Source organism: Apus apus, chromosome 20 (assembly GCF_020740795.1).
Source record: "Apus apus isolate bApuApu2 chromosome 20, bApuApu2.pri.cur, whole genome shotgun sequence".
NCBI lineage: Eukaryota > Metazoa > Chordata > Aves > Apodiformes > Apodidae > Apus > Apus apus.
In genome coordinates this window covers 7375175-7392804 of record NC_067301.1, presented here as the reverse complement: position 1 = coordinate 7392804, position 17630 = coordinate 7375175, and the positions used below count along the sequence as shown (strand labels likewise).

Genomic DNA, 17630 nt, shown 5'->3' with positions numbered 1-17630 from the left:
ATTCAGGACAATAACACAGGACAAGTCCCAGCTGAGGGCAGGTTATTCTCACGGCTGATGTCAACAGCAGATTCCCAAGTTGGGTCAGGAAATCCAAAGTTAATGTACAGTCTGGAAGCAAGAGGAACCCTTTTTTCTCATCCCTCCCTTTCCAGGTCTGACTTTAGTCACCGTAGATGATCTCTGCAAGAAACACCAGCTGGTGACAGTGCTGTGTGCTGGTCAGCTCTGCCCAGAGGACACAAATCCTTGTGATATTTTAAATGTAATTGGTTGGCTTTGGAGAGAAACTGCCAGTTAGATTTGAGCTGGGAAAACAGCACCAGGAAACTGGTCAAAGTGTCCTGACTGCACCAATGTGTTTTTTTGGAAAAAAAAGGATTTAAAAAAGCCTGATGATTGCCAAGCAACAACTGGCAAAAATATGACACTAACTGCTTAAAAAAGAAAAACCTAAAAAAAAGCATCACATTCCATTCTAGCTAGAGATGAAAGGATCTCTGCCCATGAAATACTCTGACTTCTCTTCTGGATGAAAAATTACCTATTGATGTAATAACCTGCACAGGTCCATTACAGACTGCTCTTTCTGTCCTACTGCTAAATACTACAGCAATCTAAAGAGGTATTTAACCAGAATTTCCCCAATTCTCTACCCATGTGCAAGTCAAAAAAACACCCCTCAAATTACACGTACCATAACAAGAACAGCAAGTAACCCAATTCCCACACAACTCAGACACCACCAGGTTACTCCAACAATCCCAATGGCTGTTCTGTCACATTGAAGGAGGAATAACCACGATGAAAATTCCAGAGATCTGGGCAGAGGGTTAGCAATTGTTTTATTGGAGCTGATTCCAACACTGACCTAAATATGCAAGTGAGCAGCAGGTAGTTGTTTTGTACACACCGTGAGTCCTGCATAACACCAGAAGAAAAAAAACAACCACAACATTTCTCACATCTGTGGAAATAAATACGGGGTTTTTTTCCCTCGTTAAAAGGAGTTGTTGAACCTGAAGTTAAAGATATCAGAAAACCCAGTCAAACATCTGAAGTTTGTTTGTATGGAGAGATCAAGAGGTAAGGAGACGCTACCGTATTTTGCAGATGACAGGGGAGCAGCTGGAAGGGGCTCAGCCCACACACACACACCACAAAGAGCTTGAACCCTACTCTGCCATCCCACAACACAGCTTTACATTTTAAATAAGTATATAAGCAGACTCGGGCTGAAGGGGTGGAGACAGCGAGCTGGGGAGCAGAGAGCTACACCTAATAATTCTCTCGGTGTAATGAATTACCCTGTGCCCATCACCCTGGCCTCCAGCACCTTGGGAGCTCGTGGGGCAAAGCACACTGGGATGCGACTGTGTGACATTCCTGGCACCCTTTCAAGCCACTGAGAACCTGCCACCCAAGGACCTTTGGTTTGTACATGTCACACACGCAGCCTCAAAAGTATTTAACAACACACAGCTATGATAAAACTACCTACCAAGGGGGAGGAAAGAAGATCTACTGCATGTAACCGGAAAACAGTCACAAAAAGCACCCACCAAATAAAAAGGGCATTTACTGCTCTGAAGAAAGGTCATTAAATATTGCAGACAAGTGGAATTAGGACACCCTTGGAACTTTTTCTGTCTTACCACGCCCAGAAAGCAGACTTAAGAAATCTCCTGCTGGGCTGGAATCCTGCATCGAAAGAAATTAAATTAAATTACGTTTAAAGGCCATGGGAAAGCAACAGAGCCATGACAACTCGCTGCCTTTCAGCTGGCCAAACAACACTGGCTGTTTGCAGTACTTTTTTCTGCCTTACACCAGTAAGATACAGTTTCCAGTCAACATTTACTACATATTTAACCCACATCAAGCAACCAGCTTATTAACATCACATTTTAATTTATGTGGCAAGTCTTATTAACATATTTCCTTTAGTCATTTTATCACAATGTTTAACTCTTGAACTTTGGTGAGAAACAGCAGGCTGAAATGAATCATGGAAAAGATGAAGATGTTGCTCAGAGGGACAGAGGGCTCCTGCCACCCCCACAACCACCTCCACCCTGGAGCAACATGGTTTGAGAGTTTCAAGAGATCCATGGGCTCCTTTTACTTCTTTCCTACAACTAAATAATCCATTACAATCACTAAAAATATAGCTGATTATATTAATCCTCGGCTGGCTGCTGGAGACTGTGCCCAACCCACAGTCAGTTGTTACCACCTCGACCTACATCCCTCTGTCCTCAGGCTTGAACTTCGTACAGGCAACAATAAAAAACACTAACCCAGGAGAAAAAAAAATAAAAATTGAAAAAGGTCTTGGTGACAAACACTTCCACGTAGTAAACAGCCAACTCAGCAACCACAACAACTTACTACTGCTGGGAAGATGCTACTCAAGCCCTCAGCTCCCCTGGCTGGCTGTTAACTTGGTCATGGATGGGTTTGATGCTGAACTTGGGAGCAGCTGGAGTTGCCTGCCCTCCCCACCAGAGCCTTTTGGAAAGGGAGATGCTCCTGTGGAATGGTGGGGTCTCTCAGGCTCAAAAAGGCAGCTCTGGGAAGGCAGAGGAAATGCTTTCTCAGCACACGGCCACGGTGACGGAGCTCGCTGCTGGGAAAGATTAAAGTCATCAAGGCCTGGAGGGTGAAGCACAAAGCCAGCTCTCTGGAGTAGCTTTCTCACAATTTAAGTTCCACCAATGCAAAGAGGGAAGAAAGAGGGTGGGTGTGAGAACATGTAAGGCTGAAGAGCCTCCAATTTTTACCATTACTTCTACTGAGGGAAGCCTTGGATCAAGAACCAGCCCCCGGGAGAAGTCCTGCTGCAGCCATCCCAAACTCCCACCTCCTCCAACCACACTGGGCTTCAGCCAAATTATATCAAACACCACCAGGACCTGCCTGCAGAAGCACTGCTGGGTCAAGGCTGCCAGCATTGACAAGCCTGTGACAGCAGAAGTTTTAAGAGAACAACTGCAGAGCAGAGTTCACCACTACAGCAGAGGAACTGTTTGTTCAGTCTGAAGAAAAATTGCTTTCAACCCTTTGGCCAAAATTATGAGTAATATTGCTAAAGTAAACAACTCTTGCCAGTTATCTGCTGACCATCTAAACTAGTATTGTGCAACTGCCACCTCAGAGAAAATGATTTTTTTTTTTTTAAATTAAAAATTAAAAAATAACATTTTAGTTCAAGGCTCATGGGAGATAGGGATGTCTTAACATCCCTGCATTGCAGATAGGAAAATAAGAGGCCAAGGGCTTTGCCCAAGGTCATTCAATGAATCACCAAGGGAGCAGGCTAAGGAACTTGATCTCCTAGCTCACAGAAGCCAAATCTTTTCAAAATACCAAGAAAGCAACACTGAAAGGCAGTTTCCTAAACAACAAATGCACTGCTTTCATGAAGGGATCTACTAAGCATCTTTCAAAAAAACACAACCCTACTCCAAGTATTGCGTATAAAGCCAGGAGAATGAAATGCCATTTAAAATGCAGCCTCCACTGTGTCCAAATATGTTACTACATGCTTGAGGAGTAAAAAGCAACTTCTTTTGCCTTAAAAAGCACTGTCAAATTAATTCCCAGAAATAAACAGTTCTTAATACCTTCTTAAAAGCATTCAGTCTTAACTACACTGACATCATGTTGAGCACTGGACCTTGTTCAGAAGAAAAGCCTTTTTCATACAATCACTAGAACTAAAAAAGCACCAGCTCTGATTCACCTCAAAGTTATTTCAGTCTTTTTAACATAAAATGCTGGTAGATCATGGCAAACAGATCCACAAAATTAATTCTGTCTTCATGTTTTCCAAAAGCATCACACCTTGCCTAATAAAAAGTAAACTTGGCACTATTTTGAAGCCCTACATCCTTGACAGTTCTCATTCGTCTGCCATCTGGCCCCATGGACTGCACCTTCATCTCCCCAGGGCTGCTCTCCCTGCCTGAGTGGGCAACAAGCCCTTAACCCCGTGCTCTGCCCTGCACTGTTTTGTAGCCTGGCACAAAAATACCATTTGTTGAAATTCCCCATTCAGAGCCGGTTTGAAACGGTGCATCCTCTCCTATGAACAACTGGAATTGTTCTTGGGCTGGGAGTAGCAATGGAAGGCATGCCAAGACACACAGCTCATAAACAATGCCTCCTAAGTAAAACTGGGAACACACAAAGCTTAATATAGAAAATCCATTTATGGCAGATAACGCTGTGGAAGTTTAGTACTTCTAAAAATGGTCACCATTGTCCAAAGAGCAACATCTCCAAGAAAACTAACAAAGTGATCCTAGTTCTCCCCTCAGAAGTACATTTATTAAGGATGTTTTTCAAACTGAATTTCTATTTTCTACAGCCTTCTAAAGAGATGCCAAAAAGGTGAACGGAAGAATAATTTTTGAGACTCATGTTTGTTCGTTTTTTTAAATACCTTTTTCTAAGCCAACTACAGCAACTGGAAGATGCACACAAGCACTCTGTCAAACCAGAATGGTAGCTGTTATTGTCGTGTAAAGGACTACTTAAAATGGAAGGCCTGGGAAAAAAAAGAAGTCATTTCTGTGATCTGAGGCAGCATACATTATAAAAGAGAAGACATTTGATGAGTTATATGTTAAGGATTTGCCATTTAAAAATGCAGAGAACAGATGGATCTCTTGGCTAGGACTATATTTGGGGATTACTTCATTTTCTGCCCACATGCAAATAAAAATACAGCTAAAAGGAGAACTTTCTGTGCAAATTCACATGGGTAGAAAACACTGAAGTCATGAAAATAAAATTAAACATGAAAACTGTATGAAACAGGTAAAGTGCCACAGCCCAGTGAATGTGTAACATGTAGGTGGGGAAAATAAGTCTTTTATCTTTTTCAGACCACTATGCAAAGTAATGACAGCCCTAGAAATTAGAAATAAATAAAAAAATAAAGTATCATATGACAGTGCTTTTTGTACTTGTTTCTTAGAAGTAATGTCTGAAACAGCACTCTACTGTAATGTAATTAATTGGTGTTTGTTATGATTTAGTGATTAAACCTCTACATGGTTAGAATTTCAGGGACTCCCCTTCCCAAAAAAACCCTGGGGCAGCTCTTCCACCACAGTAACTAGAGATTGTAAAGCAAGCATGAAAATTTAGGTATTTGAGGGGAAAAATGTAAAAGCAGGGAGAAATGGAAAAGAAGAATGCCTTACGTCCTCACAGTTCTTTGGATCCCCTGCCTTTCTATCCCTGGCCTCCACACCACATGGCAGAGGCAGAGTCTAGTTACCAGGGCTGGGAAAGGAGGAGCAGAGTGAGGCAGTTCAACTGGAGATGACGGGCAGAAGAAAAGTCCTCCAAGGAATTCCCACAGGCAGAGCTGCCATGCCCCACCTGCCTGCTTCCCCTCCGGGATTTAGTGCTTTAAAACCCTTCAACCCATGACAGCACAGTGAGGTACAAGCCACACAAACAGTATTAATTAAGCATCTTCCTTTTTTCACACGTGATTTCTGTAAGTCACGGGGAAACTGCATGTTAAAAAGGAAAACCAACACACTCCTTCTGAAATAACTGTCAGATAGCATCTATTTGTTGGAGAAACACAACAAGCCATTCCTTACTTCCCTCCGCCTCCAAACAAACAATCAAAATGCAAATTTACACCCCAGTTTTTACCCAGCAAAGCCCCGACCAGTGCAGGAGGTCTTCAGTGTGTTCCCAGGCTCTGAAACAGGGATCACCACAGCTCCAAGCCAGTTTAGAAAGCCAAGAGGAATAGAAAATTTGTACTAACCCGATAGCTTCCTTTCTGTGACTATTCATCCTTCTCAATCCAGACAACAGGACATACCAGGCAGTAAACAAACATTGAAGGGAGGGACTAACTTCAAAGCAACTGTGTAAATCTTACATAATTTGAGGGTTTGAGATCTTGCAGCAACCTCTTACCGAACAAGGTGTCAGATGATACAAGGAGGTCAAACCTGTAGTAGCCGGAATAAAGTAGGGCACTTTGCATCTCTCCAGCAGCCCAGCCCCATTTCTCCGTGGGGATCAGGCACTGCTCATTCTTGGGAATTCACTTTCAGGAAGACAACAGAGCCTTTATTTCACACGTTACCACACCAGAAAAGCTTTCTGCCCTCCAAAGGATGAAAGAGAATACAACACGTCAGTGCCTTCACTGCCAGGATCTGTTGGAGATGTGTCTTAATTCCTCTCCTGATTTCTAAAAGGTTCAATGAGGTTTTTGCCTAGTTATAAAACTAGTTATGGTTTCTGGACATCCCTCTGTGGAGAATATGAGGCAAGTGTGGAAGAAACAAGGAGACAGCCCTGAAAACCACCTCCCTCTCATAGAAAGGCTTCTCCCAAAACTCCTTTTGCTGCCATCCTAGATTTCTGAGCATCTTCTAGCCAAAATCGTCACTTTGAGCTAAATAAGGCAACTGCACATGAACCCTGGACATTTTTCAAAGAGAAGTATTTGAAAGGCTCCGTGTTTCAGTTCTCCTATGAGGAGAGAGGACTCGTGGTTAGAAGACAGGGTGTTTGTTTCTGAAGCCCAGCAAGCATTGGGAAACAAAAGAACAGGTCCCCTACCTTTGATAGGGAATTTTTGAGAGAAGAAGGGATTCACATAAGTCTGGTTTCTTAATGCCTGGCACACTAAAAGGTTATTTCTGTTCTTGTGTTAGGTACTTAAGAAATAATAATACCATTTTCAAGGTTTTATTAATATGGCATCTACATAGTGCACATCTCCCTCTTCCTCCTTTTGGAAACTCAGCTTTTGCTTCCCTTAAAGATTTTTAAAAATGTCCTGGCACAAACTGTTTCTTCTCTATAAAACATTGAAGCAGGCACTTCTCTCCAAGCCTGTGATTTTCCACTTGTAAACATGCTGCATCCTCTTCTCTGAGCAGCACTACCAGCTGACCATAACGATTTGGAGAGAGATATCTAATCATCTGCTAAGCAGCTTTCACAGTTAAAACCCTGATGCCATCATTAGCAGTTCTGGCACTTGCAACGTCGCAGACGGACGTTCAGGGCAAACCTGAGTGCATCAGTCACATCAGGTTAATTCAACAGGCAAAGGCTGAGGGATGATATTCTTCTTCCTCCAATAAGGTTTATCATTAATACACATCCTTGTGACCTTAGCTGGAGCATAGTATGTTTTACCTGAAGTTGCTTTAAGGTTAATGCCCAGGTCTCACAGATACACCTCAAAGAGAGCTGCTCTCCCAGCCCTTAGGTTTTAGGGGGAAGAAGGTTCTCCACTCAAAGGTACAACAGTGCCCACATCCACACAGCTGGCAGAGCCAGAAACAGCCTCTTTGGGGGAAAATCCTGAATCCCTGCGTTTCCAAGTCCGACCTTTAAGATGTGAAGGGACACTCTGTCTATGCTTTAATGGAAACACGTATGACTGATCACAGACTGGATTTTGCCTTTGATCATCGTAATGACTGGTATTTCTTCAGGAAGCGTTCAATACAGCCTTCCTCTTTAGCTATTCATCCCTCCGCGTGAATATTCATTAGAAATTATTAAACTGCCCATTATTCCAAAGGTCTTTAAGACATGAATCCTCTCCCCCACCTTCTGGTGCCTGTAACGTATGTGTCTCCATCTGAACTGTCTAGACTCCCTTCATCACCAGGGGAGACAAGCAGGCACTTCTAGACCATGATCCCTCTCATCTATTTTAGCAATGATTCACATCCGAGTTGTTTTTCTCTCGAAGAAAAGGGAATCTGGACCATTCTGCAGAGAGAGGCACCCAACCCAGCCCACGGCACTGCGCCATTTCCCTGTTTTGTTTGGCTCTCTGGGGGTTTGATTTCCTCTCATCCCCTCAGCACGCAGCAGGAAGAAAACGGGAGGCAGATTTCTTCCTGCCTTCAGGATCCCTCAGACTAAGCCCGGCTTCTGAGAAGTAACACGGGCAGCTTCAACTTCCCTGACCTCAGCTAATTCTTTCCTTCCCTCAGCCTACTCAAGATGATTAAGCAAAATACTTGGAAGGAAATCAAAGCCTTAAAAATGCAATTAGAAGTGACCATTTTGTTAATACGGGCACGCACAACCCCAAAGTCAAACCGAATCCACGAACAGCACCACTTTCCCTGGGCTGCTGGAAGAAAAATCAGTTTTTAGAAGCTCCCACAGGATTAATGAAGAAACCAACACAAAGGTCAGGAGGATGCAGTCTCCCCCAACGCTGGTGGGAGCAACACCTTCCATGGGGCTTGGGTTTTGCTACAAAAAAAAAAAAAGGCTAGAAAAACCCAAAATTGCCAAACCTCACATCAGGTATGGGCTCCAACTCCCACAGACCTGTAGCTGTCCACAGGTGATTTAGAAATGTTATTTTTAAAACATGGCAGGTCTTCCTCCCCCAGCAGAGGACAGAATCACAGAATGGTTTAGGTTGGAAGGGATCGTAAAGATCATCTCGTTCTGGAATAAGGCAAGTTCACATGAAAGTCTGGATTTAGTTGCCAGAAGTCCTCATATTTGCTAAGAAAGTCTTTGATCTAATTGCAAGAATATAGCATTAAAAATATATAATCTCTTGAACAGAATGCAAGACAATAAAAATGATCAAAACAGTTATTGTAACAAAAGAGGTATTTTTCTAGGATCCCTTTCCATTTGCAACCATCCCAACCATTATGCACTTTTAAGACTCCCTTCCTGAAATTAATCTGGAAAATGATGGAAATCTTCCTTTGCCTGTAGAGGCCAAGAAATCAAATGTCCTTTGAAAAAGCTGCAGCAGTTAAGCTTCAGGGCCCTGCTACAGAAACAAAGGCTGACAGACCAGAGTTAGGTAAACACCTACTGCTGCAAATTTAGGAAGAGGCTTAATTGCTTTGTCATTTAGAGTCAGCAACTGCCAACAATTATTGAGAGCACTGCAGAGGTTGGAGGGGGCTGTTAATTGCAGAAAAACATCCACTCTTTTTTGGGCATCTCACGTAAACAAAAGTAGGTATAAAATAAAATAAAGCCATTTAACCTGACACTCACGTTTTAGAAGATTTTCTTGTAAATTCATATAAAAGCTGGGGGGTGGGTTTCTGCAGAGGGGGACAGCAACCCTACTTGTTGGTATCACGGTGGGTACGATGCGGGGGAAGGCTCCAAAGTCGCCCCGTTTCGGGGGATTTTTGGGTCCTGCTCCTCCCCTGGGGAAACCGATGCTAATTTCTAGAGTGGGCAGAGGGCACGGCGCGCTGAAGGACGGTTTCAAAAACCAAAAAGCGACCTAAAACTGAGCAGGGTGAGGCGAGCGAGCCGGGTCCCTCCCTGCTGCGGGAGAAGAGGAGCCCACTGTCCCGCCGGAGCGAAGCCGCTGCAGCGCGGGGGTTGGGGCTGTTTCGTTTTATTATTCAAAGAAAGAAAGAAAAAATAAAAAGGCTTCTGCAGCCAGCCGAGGGATTTTCACCGCCGGGTTTCCAGGGCGGCCCCGCCCCGGGGGCGGCGCGGCGGGCCGGGCCGGCTCCCGCCGGTTCAGACCGGTTCTCCGGCACAAACAAGCGGCGGGGGGGCCGGGCCGGGGTCTGCGCAGCCCCCCCCGCCGGGGCAGTTCCCGCCCGCCCGGCTCCCGCCGCCAGCGGAGCCCGCGGAGCCCGCGGAGCGGGCGACCCAGAGCGAGATAAAAATCTGCCGCGCAAGGCACGTTGTCAGGAGACGGGAGCGCGCAGCGAGCAGTGCCGGCTGGCGCCTCCCCCCCCTCGGCCCCAGGGGCAGGCACCGCCCGCTGCGCGGTCTTCTTCGATCCCGGGCGGTATTTCACCGATTTATTTTCCAGGAGGATCTATTTACGTGTAAACACGCGTCTGCGCGCGGGTACAGACAGTCTTACTAGGCCGTTTTTAAGGAGGGAGGGTATCAAGGTTTGCTTCCTGATTTTTAGTCTCAGCACAAAAAAACATCTCTCTTCAAAGCTATCTGAACATTTTCTCCCTGCGCTCCGTTCCAAGAAACTTGATACACTCCCAAGGGAAAAAAAAAATCTCTTAAGAGGATGGTCTAGGTTATATTTAGATGAGAAGCAGCACAGGCTGACATGAACAGAAACACAAGAACAAAGTGAAAATGCTCGACAGTTGGTAACAAAAACCTGAGAATATCCAAGTTGGAATTTTTAATTTTCCCCTCCCTAGTTCACATATCCCTGTAGAGAGAGAACATCAAAACAACACATGGATTTATGTGAACAAAAGGTAAAGATGAGGTGTTCTACCTGACTCTCACAGGATTTACTGTTGCCTTTGTGGTAATTAAAAAAGGAGGGTCCCTGTTCTATGCAATTTCCAATTTTTAATTTTTATTTTCTTTTAAATCTTGCCCTAATTCTTTTTCCCAAACAGGAGCATGCTCAACCCTGCCGTCTTACCAGAAGAGATTAAAAATATTCTAGTGATCTCTACAGTGCAAATTTTATGTGGAATTACTTCAGAGCAGCGAAGGCCATCTCAGATTCTTGAAGACTGAACAGCTACATGTAACATTCTGCTTGGTTTTTCAGCTGTCCCCAGCAGAGGCATCTCTCAACCCACTCAAAAACCCCAAACCCCATTCTAAGTCAGTGATTCATGGCTTGCTGGCAGACAAACTAAGCGGAAAAGAGGAGATGAAGACAATGGTAGGGAAAGGTTTGCATTATGTAATGAAACCAAATATCTTTTTCCTACTTTCACTTCAGTTGTTTAAACAGGCTAAGAAAGCCCCCAACAAAACAAAATATGCTGCAGCCTCCATGGGAGGATTCAGGGAAGCCTGTTTTTCCCATGATTAAAATTCCCTTGGCAGTATTTTTCATCAGTTTGTTTCAATATTAAGACAACATAAAATAACACATATGTATTCCTTTCCAACTGTAACTCATTGCTCCAGAAAGAATTTAATCACAGAGAAATCTAAAATTAAAAACCAATCTAATTACTTCATGAAAGCCTTGCCCACTTGTCTGTAGGAAGTGTAGCTATCACAATTATTGGAAATAAAACCCTTTTTCAGACATCTGTATGTGCAGCTTCTTACCATCACCTGGAATTCCACACTACAGGAATGACTATGCTCTCCTAAATCCTGGTCACTTTGCATCTGAAATTGCTATTTTAATTCCATAACAAGATCTAGTTTTACATTCCAAGCTAAAGGAAATTATTCATCTACATAGTAAATCCTCCAGCATCCTCAACAGACAACCAGATAAAACACACTGAAAAAAAACATTAAAAAATAAGGTAGAAGGAAATCTCAGGTCACTTATCCATACATTTGCACACACATACAAGTGCAGTCTTCACACTTTCACATTCTGGACATCACCTATAGGAAGTCAAAACACTTCTGCCAGGATTCTGTAAGGAATCCTGTCTCGACAAGGTCCTTCCCCACATGCCCAGCTTTCAAGAGCAAAACGTCCCACTGCTCAGTGCCATGTGGCTCAGCACCTCGCTGCAGCAAAGCTTTAAAAATAATCACTAACACATGGAACAGGCAGAAACCAAACCATCTGACATTACAAAACTGAACAAAAATGCACAGAAGTTTGGGGTTTTTTTAGCCCATTGGAACACCTCGACAAGCAGCCTAGAAAAGAACATTTTCCACCAAAAAAAAAGAAAAGGGGGGGGAGGGAGGATTTTTTTTCCAGGGGGTTGGGCAGGGCACAAACAGAATCTGGTTTGCTCCCTATGGGACCACACAGATTCCAGGCTTATTCAAGCTTCTTCCATGACACAGTGCAGAAAATATGTTTGCTAATGTATCATTTGTGGTGCACGTTTGCATCAACCAAACAGGGACATGAAGGCTTCTCGTGGCAGCAAATTAAAAGAGAATTTTCGAGGGTTTTTTTTTTTTACTCTTTCAAGGTGATTTAAAAACAAAACAACCCAGTGACCTTTTGCATAACACAGGTGGGGAATGAGCAGTTTCACATGAAGAAAGCTTCGAAACACTCAACTCCTGCAGAAAGTGTTCAACCCCCTGCCCTCCTCAGCCCCGGAGGCAACTTCTGAGAGGCCACAAAACCTGACCAATAAAGCCCTGCTTCAGAGAATAAGCTTAATTTTTACCATGTTCTTTTTGTTCTTATCTTCTACATCACTCCTTTGCAGCTCCCATTACAAAATCCCCTGTAAAACGCCTCCAAATACACATTCAAAGTGAAACTTATCTGAGCTCCAACGCAACAAACTCCAAACCTTTATGAAATAAAGGCTTTTTTTAATTATTATTCGTGTGGGTTTTTTTATTCTTAGCGTTTTTGGGGGGTTTGTTTTTTCTTAACTAACAGCAGAGCATCTTTCCTCATGTCTTTGTCTGGGAAAATCATCTCCCTTTAATGAAACTGGGATTTACTTCACACAGCTCTTTGAAAACCACCAGGAATGAAGCCCACACTTCTCCTGTGCCACCTTTCTGCTCGTTTTTCACAGCACCCTAAGGATGGTGCCACACACAAAAACGCTCCCATGAGCTCGACACCCACGAGTGTTGCCAGGCTCCAAACACTGACCATGGACAAGAGACCCACCTCTCTGAGGAAACCCAATTTGTTTTCCTTTTCCATGCTGTCAGCAGAGACAGACAGGATCACACTTGAGTGACAGAATTCTTCAAGACATACCATTTCAGAAGAATTCAGTGTCATGAAGGCCTTAATAGTGTCACAGAGTCAGAAAATTGGCCATTTCCACTTAGAATAAAGCAACAGACCCCTGAGAAGCGCTACGGAAATTACAATAATTAATTCCTCTTCGGACAATAACAAACCATCCTTAGTTGTTCCAGATCAATGCCACTGCAGAAGTGAAAAATACAGAGGAAAACTGGTAAATAAATCTGGGGATGACACAGCCAGAATTTACAAGCCAGGGTATGGAGATGCAAAGCAGTTCTGCCTGCTCTGGGTTTTGAACAGTAAACTCTGTTTTGAACAGTTACTCTCAGTAAAACGGGGGTGTGGGTGGATTCTGTTCATCACAGGGTACAAGAGGCTTCCATATTTACCTTGCTAAATTCAAAGCCTGTTAAAAATGAAACACAAAAGTCAACTTGTGCTTTAAAAGACTTCAAGGCTAGGTGAGGTTTTGCTTTACAACATAAGGTTAAATGTTTATTAATACCTAACTCATGGCTTAGGAACATGTAAAATTCCTTTCTGATCCTTCAAAATGAAATATACTATCCACCAGATTCCATTACTTGCACTATTGCATTTGAATTTACTGTATTAATAAGGGAAAAAAATGTGTATTTCCCTTTCCTCCTAGATATCATCTAGTTTTCCATTACCACAACTAGAAATTTCCAAGAAAATGAAATGCTAAAGCACAGCAGATGCTGCTTATCTTCTGATTCAATCTGAGATCTTTGTTCCAGTGGGATCACATTTAGTCCTCTCAAATGCAGAGCAGTATTTCATCCCGTCTCGACATCCCAACAATGACATTTTATAAATATTACAAGTTTCCTGGACTCCTTTCTACCCGTTCTGCAAAGAGCAAAGGAGCACTAGAAGACACATTTTTCTTCCTGCTTAGGAATTTTTTTTTTTAAACCTCAGATGTAACCAGGCCAACACTGAATTCATCTTCTCTAGGTTTTTTTTGAGACCTCTGGAAGTCTCACCCTTTTTTTTTTAAGCTGCAGTAACTGTGAAAATCTTTGACAAAGGGTTGTCTTTACCTAAGTGCTAAGATCTCATTGAGAAAGAGGTGTTGGAAATAAACAAGCCTTTAAAGCAGCCTAAAAGTCCTCTAAAATATTCTAAAGGTGCCTCTCTCTCCACCTGCTCTTCAGTCACAACAGGGCCTGGATTTCTAAATCCAGGAGGAGAAAACAATAATTAAAAGAAGTAAATAAAAATCTTTCCAAGGTTCTTTAGACATCAGAAGGGTGGGGCAATAAGGAGAAACTAATGTCCTCATCTTCACTTCTGCACACTCTCCCCAGTGTCAGCCCATTAGACCCTTCCAGAAGGTCCAATGTTCAAGCAGGTAAGATTTTATCCGAGTAATCACCTTGATTAGAAAGTTACCAGTGGTAAAATTCCATTCATAATGATAATCAAACACTAAGTATTTATTATACTGATATACTTATTTACTTAATGATTATCTTCAGTTTTGGAGAAGAACTGGTATGCAAAGGAAATGTTTCCAGCTCTGGAAACCCTTCTGAGGAGCAGAGCACTTCAAACAGAGCATTAAACATTTAACAGGTGCAATGGCAGCTTCTTGGTTTCCACTCTTAGGCTGGATTTACTCTTAAAAAGCTAAATATCTGAGAAACATTTCAACATGAATTTTCCAATTACTAAAAGAAATTCAATTATCAACTCCAGTAGTCTTGTTTTTTTTTCCTATCTGTAGTTTATAAAGCCACACAGATACAGAATTACTGCAGCCATTACAGAACCCAGGAGATGGGTGTAGAACTACAAAAAGCATACTTAGATTTGTTGTTTTTTCTCATTTTTTCCAAGTCTACAATTTTTGCTGTGAGGTGACAGGGACGGGGGGGGAGAATGGAAAGGCAACAGATCAACCTTTTTGTTAGTGGCGACAGGGAATGAGAGGGATCTGGACAATAATATTCCTCATTTCCCAAAGTATTTTAAAATGTGTCCTGTAAGTAGCTGGCCTTCAAACTTGCTCATTCCCTCACTTAAGCAAATAAAATATTTACCCACTCCCCAGGAACAAAGGCAGCAGCCCGGCCTCGTGTCCCTACATCCCCTCTTTGCCCACAGACACTGCGCAGATCCACCATGGAAAATAATTAACGGCGGCAACAGCATTCCCCTTGGATCCGTTCCGTGCCAACTCGGCCTTTTTACACTTCACACTGTTTTACTTCTACATCAGTGAATAACACTTCACCACGAAACACCTATTTTCACAGCCCAGACTCACAACCCCTTGGAAAACCACCCGCGATGACGGGAGGCAACCCACAGCGACCTTACCTGTCGCTGCTGGTACTGCTGCTGCTGCTGATGGAGTCGCTGCTGGAAGATCTGCTCCTGGATCCACTGCCACTGGGGGAACGGGTGGGTCTGGCTGCCTGGCTGGCCAGCCTCTGTGGGGACTGGGTCCTGGACTGGGACGAATGCGGCGACCGACTCCTGCTGTGCTGGTAATTCCTCTCCGGCCTTCTGCCTCGTACCTCCCGTGTAAGATCATCCCTGTAGATATCCCTGTGTACCACACTGGGCAATGTAAACTGCTCCCGGGCCCTAGGTTCGTAACGGGGGTCGTGAGCATCAAAACGGTTTGGACTTCGACTCCGAGAAGTGTAATAGAGCCCGTGTTGTAAAGTCCGCTCTCGAGGGTCTCTATAGTAATCCTGATCGTAATGTCTCGTCCGATCAAATCCTCCCGTCCCCCGCTCATGGTGTCCATAGGCACTATGTTCATAAGCACGCTCCCTGTTATCTGAAGCCCTGCATTTAGGAAGGGGGGAAAAATACTTCATCAGAAAGGGGCAGGCACAACTAAAAGCAAATCATGCAAAACATTCACATCAGCACTGAACTTAAAATTTTTGCGCCCGCTTCTCCGCTAACCAGCCATGACCTGTCAAGCACTGACAAACTTAAGAACGTTTTACTTGACTCCAAAGTTATATTTCATATGAAGCTGAGCAATCATTTTGTTTTAATCACAATATTGGGCTTTCATGACCAGCATCTTGCCTGCCCAGGAAAAAAAACAGGAACACTGCTTTTCAGTGTAGAATCCTCATTTAAGTTGCAATTATTTCTTTTAAATTCAGTAAACAAGGAAAACTTCATGTTTGTGAACATCACAATTAAGTCGTGTGTCCCCCCTTCCATTTTTGCTTAAGAGCTTCAGCCATTTTTCTGGAATTTGGTAATTACTGGAGCTCTTCTAATTATCTTTCTGCAAAAATGGCATCGCAAATTCGGCTGTGGCCATGAAAGCCTCTGTGCAAAGCATGACCCCAGAGGTAAGAAGCTGCTTTCAAAAGGGGTAACGTACATAACTCAGAGAGAAGACCCAGAAAATGAGGGGGTTTCTTGTTGCTGTTCTAAAATATTTCATTCTCTTAGAGGGAATCTGGCTTTACCAGACTGCTACACTCCTCTCATCAAAGCTGCTAAAGAAACATCTCCATGAGTAACATCACAATACTTCAATTGCAAGGATGCAGGTCCCCAAAAGACACTAAGACCCTATGCAAGGACTGCAAATGAAATTTTTCAGTGGGTGTTTTTGTTTGCTGAGACTGCTGCTGTGGCTGCAATCACAGAATTCCTCTCTTCACAAGGACACTGCTTTCAAGGAGCTAAGGGCCATTTTGTGCCAGTGTTTCCTGCATGTCAATTGAGAAGGGCTCTATGTCTGAAGACAGAGAGTGTGATCTCTCAAATAAAGAGATTGTAAAACTGACAGATAAAGCTAACAGAACGTTACTAATAGTTTAGTGGTCTAATTTAGACAAGTACCAGGACGGTACCTCTAAATTATGTCTGGAAAATGAAGGCTCAAGAACGATTACGTTGAATGTTTAAAAAATACTTGCAAAATTCTAAGTATGTCAGTGTAGCCAAAGTTAATTTAAAAATTTAATTATCCATCTTATGAAGGGCATCTCAACCTTTTTTTTTTTTTTTTTTCTTACAGCCTTCTTTCTTGAATTCTTCCTTCAGAATCAATTATTAGTCACTTCAATCTCCTGAATCCTAATAACCCAATTCTGCCCTGTGCTTCCTCCTCCTCTCCTGCATCATGGGTCTCAGTTTCCATTTAAAATGGCAGAAATATTTCAGGTACCTTTTATACACTGAAAATGGAACTTGAATCTTTTTTCAATTAGCATCTAAGGAAGTTCCTTCCATTCATTCTCCAATGAATCACTAGAGCCTTAATCCTCTAAATATATTCATCCTCTGTTGTTACATTATAACTCATTTTAGCTTTCTATAGCCCTTGCTCATGTTTTGCCTGCATTTTTTCCTCTCCAATTCTACACAGGAAACTATCTAACCAGTGCAACATTAATTTATACATCCCCTTGAAATTCCTTGCTGCTTTTCTATTTCCAGTATCTCTTGCTCGCAACAATGGCATTTAGAAAGATAATTCAGTATCTTTTTTTATTTCCCCCTTTTGAAGGTCCAAGATCAACAATTTTATCAACGTTTGCATTTAGCATCCTACAAAGTGTTAATCAGTAAAAGCTGATTTAATGAGGGAAGAGAAAAAGCAGTATTTTCTAGAGGGTTACTGCTACATAGCTGACATAAAAGAACAAAGTCCTTATCCATGAAAAGGACACAGAAGACAGACAGAGGAGCTAGCAGAGCTGAAAATCTAATGGCTACAAGTGCTTTTTTGATTATCTATTAGTACTAAGTACTACTGGAGTTAGTGGAAAGAGAGGGTTTGACTTGGGTTAGGAGAGGGGCTAATATACACAGGGCAGGACATACCAACCTTTTCCAAGTGTGGAAACACGACCTATATTCCCAATTAAATCTAGGGAGAGAATTGTGAACATAACTTCCCCAATTTTGGCCCCTCTTACAGGGGTAATCCACCTTCTTAATGGGCAAGGGTGTCAAATGA

At 42.8% G+C, this 17630-nt stretch overlaps 1 protein-coding gene across 1 annotated transcript in view; it reads right to left on the bottom strand.

Annotated features, from left to right (window-relative positions):
- The window catches only part of SPEN (spen family transcriptional repressor), a 68640-nt gene that overhangs the window by 30734 nt on the left and 20276 nt on the right, over positions 1-17630 (bottom strand). Inside the window, 1 exon segment of the mRNA XM_051637338.1 lies at positions 15005-15481. Coding sequence (XP_051493298.1) covers positions 15005-15481 — 477 coding nt within the window.